Source organism: Cyprinodon variegatus, unplaced genomic scaffold (assembly GCF_000732505.1).
Source record: "Cyprinodon variegatus isolate N-32 unplaced genomic scaffold, C_variegatus-1.0 Scaffold968, whole genome shotgun sequence".
NCBI lineage: Eukaryota > Metazoa > Chordata > Actinopteri > Cyprinodontiformes > Cyprinodontidae > Cyprinodon > Cyprinodon variegatus.
In genome coordinates this window covers 260528-268046 of record NW_015151421.1, presented here as the reverse complement: position 1 = coordinate 268046, position 7519 = coordinate 260528, and the positions used below count along the sequence as shown (strand labels likewise).

Here is a 7519-nt window from a genome sequence, read left to right as displayed (position 1 = left end):
GTTTTCAAACAGTCTTTGCATTTTCATTTTCAGGGAGTTTTCTGCTGTTTTCCCATAAGCTGCTGCACCTTTCTTCGCCATGTCAGATCAGTGTTTAAAATAGACATTTGCTTTTTGGTAATAATTGCTTTTTATGGTCTCACAGTATTTATGATTCTGCTAAATATAAAAAACCCTTTCCTGTTTGGTGCTAGGAGCTTTTATCTTCATGTTTCATAAATCTATATTTTTATTATTGACAATCATTTTTAAATCATTTAAATGTATTAATAGTTTAGCATAATGATAATAAATGCATTTAATACACATTTTCTAGAATAACACTTAAACTATACATATTACTAATTATAATAATCTTCATTCCTTAATTATCTAGTGAGGATAATACCGCTAAAACCCAAAATAAGAAATACATTTTATGATTTGTTCAGATGTGTCCTCTCACATCATGGTGCATATTTGCTCTTACATGGATCATGTTTAGTTCATTATTCCAACAACAAAATTTTACGAAAGCCCGTTTTATAGTTTCCTTGGTACAACAGGCTTCTGAATAAACAAACATGGCGTATTATACATCAGACAGCCATGTTGGCTGTAGTTAGACTGGAACTAGTACGGAGCTTATTAACTTTGCCTATCCATTAGGGCAGGCATCCCCAAAGTCAGTCCTGGAGGCCCGCTGTCCTGCAGGTTTTAGAGGTTTCCCTGCTTTAGCACAGCTGGTTATAATGATTGCAGTTGAGCAAAAGCCTGTGAATCAGCTTGTAATTAAAATCAGCTGTGATGGAGCAAGGAAACCTGCAGGACAGCGGCCCTCCAGGACCGACTTTGGGGATGCCTGCATTAGGGGTTCTTATTGGCCTGACTTCTTGAATCATAGTAAAGCCTTTCAGGAGCGTTCCAGTTGAAATATCTTCCTGATTCCTGAATTATTTGGAAAATTAGGCTCCACTGCCATCAGCTGCCTTTATTCTTAGGGCCCAGTCACACCTTGTCTAGTTAGCCAGCGTATGCCTGACGTCCCAGAATCTCCAAAATCTCTGGCATAAGCTTAACTTTCTATGTATTTTTTCAATTTTGGGCGTATACATAGAGTGTTCATAACGAGTCCAGAACTTATGTCCAACGACAGCGTTACGTTCAAAATTGTAGGTTTATGATAAAAAAAGGAAACTGAGTCCACACAGAATTGGGTTCTTTTGCTCCTCCAAGAGGAGAGAGTCACGTTCAGCTACATCTGCCCTCTCTCCTCCCTCTGTCTCCTCAGCAGAAGCCTTTTATTAGCAGATCATAACACATGGGTTGGGTTACAGAACAGTGTTCTTCTGACAAGGCAATTGATTTGGTCATAGGACAAAATGCTCCTCTTGATTGAATCACAGCAGGATGCAACCGTGTGACTTTGCCTCATGACCTAATGATTGAATCACAGGATAGCAGGATGCAGGTCACAAAAGTCTACGGCCCTCTTGATTGATTCAGAGCACACAAATGTAGCATAATTTTAGAATTATAACTCTAACAGACAGCCTAACTTATGCATGACACACATCAACATAAAGCCCATGAAATGATGCACAAGTCAGTGTCCTGAGGGGGGCAGCATTGTGCCCGGAGGCACCGGCCTGCGTAAAACGATGTTTTTGATATTAACCTAGCTGCTGTTAACCGCCAACCCAATAAAAAAAAGAAAGAAAAAGAAAAAGAAAGAAAGAAGGTTTGCAGTCGCAGCAAAATTCAGCGTCATTTCTGCTAGGAAGTTTGTTGGTTGTTGGCGTGAACGCAGGGAGGATCCATCACACTCACCTTCTTGCTCGCCCTATGATGGGGATGCAGTTTGGAGGAGAACTGACAGTGTCCTCTTGTGAACCTCCTTTTATTCAAAAACGCTGCCAATACATAATTATAGAGTAGCTGTACGTTAGAAACATGTTCCGTGGTCGTCTGGAGCACGTCAGATACGTGGATATGTGTTGAAGATTCGTTTTTGATAAGTTATGCACAAGTTACTCATAGGGTTTAACTAGGCCCACGAACATATACATACACCGGCATACCTCGGGATGTAAGTGCTGTATGTGGACATGTGCCTGTGTGTTCCAGCAGCTTTCAGCGTGCTCACAACTTATACAATCTTACCCATAACTTATCCAACGTATTACAGCGTTTTTGCCAGATTTTTCGTACGTCAGGCATACACTGTCTAAATCGTCAAGGTGTGACAGGGGCTTGAGCTTCCAGCTTGTGAAACCAGGTAAATCTTATTGCAGACAGATAGAGCTACACAGAAGACTAAGCCATGATGTCTACGATTATTGCTGCTGTGACATTAAGGATCTCACATACTCAGCAGCACTGATTAAAGTTAGCTCTAGTACATGAAGCCTTTAGAGTATCACTTGCTTTGATCCTGTAGTTTCACTTATAGACCAGGATTTAGAGACTTTTTAGAAGCAAAAATGACCTTCGGGGTTTTTCAACCTAAATTCCATTAAGTAAAAAGCAAGTGAAAACTCCCCCTGTTTTTTAGGTTAATTCTAATCTGAACATTCGTTTTAAAAAACTCGACCAAACTGTGGTTTAGTCAACAGAAGGCAGCAGGTTAGAGATTTCTCTTCCCCGTTTATCCAGTCAGGTCTGTTTTCCGTTAGCTTTTCCACATTAAATCACCAAACTGCTTCTGCATTTCCTTCAGAACTGTTCTAGAACAGTTTCTGCTTTTCTTTCCTTGCAGATGAACTAACTGAGGAAGAAGCAGACTTTATTAGCTGCACTGATCAACTTTCTAACCTTCAGTGATTTCCTCGGTGATGTCAGAGTCGTCAGAGTATGACTGAGCGCTCGCCACCAGCTGCCCCTCAGAAACATGAGACTCTTCCTCATCATCATCAGCATCATCATGGCCGTCTTCTGTTGTACTCTGAGGGGTTCTGGATGCCACCTGCAAGGAAAACCGGGTGAAGTTAGAGAGCAGCTGCTCTGATAAACACCGAGCAGGCAGCCTGGCCTGTTCGTGTGCTTTTTTATTCTTTTTAACAGCAGATCTGTCATTAAAGCTCCACTGTAACTTGATCCAGATAACAGTTTAGTATCAGGGTGAAAAGGAGCTACCTTTTCATGTTCTACTCTTCATTGCTGAAATATTACCTGGACATCAGGGGTGAAGGTTGTGTTCTGTTTCTCTGATAGACTCTCTGCTGGAGCTCCCTCCTTCACCTGGGAAAGAAACAAAAATGTCCTCATGAGGTAAAGGTCTAAAAGAAAAAGCCTGAACTCAGAGTCAGAGGAGGGAGATGGAAGAAACGACCAAATCAGACTGGGAAATAAAATTAAAAAATCCATATAAATATATGTGGAACATCAGAAAAAAAATTACACGAAGATCAAAAACCCATAAATGAATAAAACTAGTTGGTTTGAATATTATTCAGAGTAGAAAAGAACTTCCAAAACCTCCAGTCACTCAATTTATTTTACTGTGTCCATCTTGGCAATAACTGGAGCTCAACTGGAGAACAACAGGCAGACCATGGAAATAAGGCACCATGCTAATATTAATAACTAGCCAGTGTTTTTTTATGGTGTTGTAGGTTTGGTGTTTTTTTTTAACCTTTGAGTTAATCTGCAGGCGTTCCTTTGTTTTCACTTTGCTTTCCCTCTCAGACGTACCGAGAGGAACTTTTATTTTACTGCCGTTGATAGAAGAACTTAACAAAGCGTCCCAAAAAAAGTTAAAAAACATTCCTCACTGGAGAAAAATCGAAATCTAGAAGTCATTTTTTCTTAAAAAAAGTGCATTTGTTCTTGGATTGAGGAGGTAAAAGCATTTTGCCAATGGAACAAGACAATTTACACCTAAAATAAGAAAACACAATGTTATTGTCTTATTTCAAGTGCATATTATCTAATTATCTTATTTTAAGAGTAAAAATACTCATCCCCTTGGCAAACTAACATACTACTCAAATTAAGGGTAAATACACTAATTTTAGCAAATTTTTTTACTTTTTTCTAGATTGTTTTTCCAGTGCTGGACTTTGCTTCCAAGTTTGAAGACGTTTCGCTTCCAGGATGGGAAGCGAAACGTCTTCAAACTTGGAAACAAAGTCCAGTGGATTGTTTTTTAACTTTTTTTGGAATGACTATGACCTGGACGACTCTTCACTTGCATATTAACAAGGAATCATTTCACATTCAGTTCTTCACTCTTGAGAAAACAAGAAATAAAAAACATGAAAGACGATCAATGAACTAAGGAATTAATGCCAAAAAAGGATAAAAGAAATGATCCCATCTTCAGCCTGTTCCATCCATCCTAAATTTAAAATGATTTACTCTCAACAGGCCTGTTAAAGTCTGGTACTTTAAAAGAAAAAACAGGAGCTCTGCAGATTCAAAAGTTATCCAGATCAAATGGGTCATTTTCCCCATAAAGTCAGACTTCTTAATATTCTTAGGAGCATTAAAAAAAGATATAACATCTGAAAACACAGAAGCTAACTCTTATTCTATCAGCTCTAGTTCTGCATTAAGCTCCTTTAGGTGTTCTATGCAAACATTTAGAAAAGGTCGTCAGTTAAGGGGGCCTTAACTAATGACAGAGGATTCGCGCTTAGGACCCCTCCCCTGCTGCCTCCATCCAGAATCATCCGTCTCTCACAGACAGAAAGGAATCTCTTCAGGAAGACGGGCATTTATTTAATGTGTCGTACGTGTAAAATTAGTTCGTCCCGTCTGTGATACCTGAGGAGTAAACCTGTAGCTGCCGAGCTGCTGCGGAACAGGAAAACTGGGATGAAGAAAAGCAAACAGAGGAACCAGAAAATACGGGTGGAGCTCTTTTCTCAGCTGACTATTCACCATCAGCGTCACATTTAATGGATTTCCTAGTTTTTATAGGAATTCTGTCCCATAGTTCTACATGATCAGAGGAAGGATCTAGCCGAACCCAGAGATCGCACCTCATCCTCTGCAGGCGTCACGCCCACAAACGTGACTCTTTTGGCCCCTGCTCCATCCCTGTCCTGAGTCTTCTGTCCTCTGGTTCTGTGCGGCGCCACCTGGTGGTAAGAGATCAGAAGACACTTTCTAGTCTTTTGTAGATGTTGTTCTACTAACAGATGCTGAGGATGAACTTCTGACTTCAGAAGCAGCTGCGGCGTTGAGGTTCTTGAGCTCCTCCTCTTCCTCCTGTAGCTTCTCCTCATCATCTTCCAGATGGTCATCCATCTTTTCCATCTCAGCTTTCCCCTCTTCGAGTTTAGGATCAACCCGCTGACGGGGATGAAGCTGTGACAACAATCCAGACTCCTCAGCTGCCATGTTGACCCCTGGTGAGGGACGGTAGACAAACATCCACCTCAGCATCACCTCTAAGGAGCCAGCAGGTCTCCCCTCAGGATCAGCAAGCTCAAACAGCCCTAAAGGAAAAGGAAGAACAGAGCAACAGCTGGTGACTGAGGTTAGTCTCAGTCAGAACATTCAGGGTGTTTTGGATCAAAGAGGACTTTAGTCTCCAGCTGCCTGATCATCGATCCAATATACTTTGGAGGTTTCCTGATTAGAGATCAATGGATTCAGGTTTTCAGGGGAGGAAGGATTTTCTAAGCTGATATTTCATTTTCCTCCTCCGTTTCCATGATCACAATATCTTACACCAGTACAACAGCTACTTCCTCCCCACAGCCATAACCATCTAGATCAGAGGTCACAGATTAGCGGTCCGGATCTGGACCCGGACCCACCTGCTGGCTAATCCGGACCCAACCTGATTAAAACATTTATAAATTACCGCATGTTGTCCGACGACAGTGTCTTACTTCACTTGCGCCGCTTTTCCTGTTTATATGGTAAAAATTTCCAGAGCACCCGGGACCAGGCTACACATGATACAAATTAGCCAATGAGTGTGGACTGCTGAAAGAAGTGTGGTGAGCTAGTGAAAGAAAAGTGAAATGGTGCTGAAAGATGACCCTGCACATTTAGAGGATGTTTGGCTCAACCTGCTGCTGTGAAGCAGGATTCTCCACCATGAACAGAATAAAAATAAATATGGATCCAGGCTCAAAATGAGCACCTTGATATATAGCTTGAGAATGGCTTAGTCTCCATTCAAACCCAGGTTTAAAGCCTTGCAGGACACTGCCAACATTAAGACAGAAAAAAGAAAAACAAACAGTCAGTTCAGGTGTTTTATAAAATATGTGAGTCAGGAATTTGTCTTTATACCAAACTGATTGTTGTTCTCTACTTCAAAAAACAATTTAGATTTTAAAATGGTAAAATTTTTATTTAAAAATGTTATGTATAACATGGATGCATATTTATTTCAGTGTTAAATTCTGTTTAAAGAAACAGATTATAATTAAAAATGTCTCCGGACCTTTATTGGTTGATCATTTTCTTTATTCAGACCCTGCTGAGTTTTAATTGGTTACCTCTGATCTAGAATGTCTCTAACGCCCTCCAATATATGGAAGTGTTGTTTATCCACCTCTACCTCACCTGAAACCTCCTGACCTCTGGTCAGAGGCAGCAGCGGTACTCTGGCTTTTCCCACATATGTGTCCATCTGCTCCTCCTTGAAGTCGAACACGTAGAACTGAAGCACCTCAGTCTTCAGGTACCGGTCCAGGTCTCCATCCATCAGAATGGGGTAGGATTTCTGGTCACTGAACTCGGGGTGGCAGCAGTCGTCCACAGTGGCCGTGGGATAATCAGGAAAGTCAAAGAACTTGTAGACGATGTAGGGACTGGGCTGCTGGGCGCTCCTGGACCAAAGGTCTCTGCAACGCTGGACAGTGATGAGGAGCTCATTCCTGCTGGTGACGGTCAGCTGCAGAAGGCAGATAATGATAAAAATGGGAAGAAACCTGCTGAGCAGAGAAGAATCTTTAACTAGACAGGAATATTAACCAGGAGGAAAGACCCTTTTCACACTGGATGCATGAATGCGTTTTGCCATAAGCAACGATAATCATGTTGGACCTTGGGGTCCATGGGAAATGCTGGCTGTCTAAAGCCTCCGCTCCGCCCTAGAGACACGTCCACAGAGACACATTTGAAGGGACATAAGGAAGGACACCTAGCCTCCTGGGATAAGCTTTCCTGAACTGAACAGCTAGCCTGGCTAGGTCTTCAAACTACAGATTCCATTAAAATTTTTTGAACTAGAGATTCTTCACCTTTCCAGCAAAACAATTGGGTTTTTTTTTATTTCTTCTGATCTTTTCATGTGTTTACTGTAACTAACCAAGCTAACAAGAAGCTAATGGCAACAATAAGGTGGCCAATCTACATCTGCAGCTCTCTCGGCATAGTCGTCTGAGAAGGACCGCCAGCTCTGATGGCGATTTTTGACTCAGCTCTGGAATCAGTTTTGGACGGATTAGATTTGGGGTTTTGGTTGAAACATGAGCAGGAAGAAGCTCTACGCTCATTCATTTTTAAGAGGGACGTAATCGCCGTTTTACCGACAGGCTGTTTCTTTACACTCCCCCACCAGCTTTCTGTCGCT

At 41.5% G+C, this 7519-nt stretch overlaps 1 protein-coding gene across 1 annotated transcript in view; it reads right to left on the bottom strand.

Moving 5' to 3' along the window:
• Window positions 1-7519, bottom strand: part of rpgrip1l (RPGRIP1-like) — a 50459-nt gene that overhangs the window by 19997 nt on the left and 22943 nt on the right. Inside the window, exons 18-23 of the mRNA XM_015398867.1 lie at window positions 6965-7037; window positions 6508-6900; window positions 5146-5423; window positions 4965-5063; window positions 3151-3219; window positions 2794-2944 (exon numbers count right to left, since the gene is read on the bottom strand). Of these exons, the coding sequence (XP_015254353.1) occupies window positions 2794-2944; window positions 3151-3219; window positions 4965-5063; window positions 5146-5423; window positions 6508-6900; window positions 6965-7037 (1063 nt within the window). The remainder of the gene's footprint in view (window positions 1-2793; window positions 2945-3150; window positions 3220-4964; window positions 5064-5145; window positions 5424-6507; window positions 6901-6964; window positions 7038-7519) is intronic.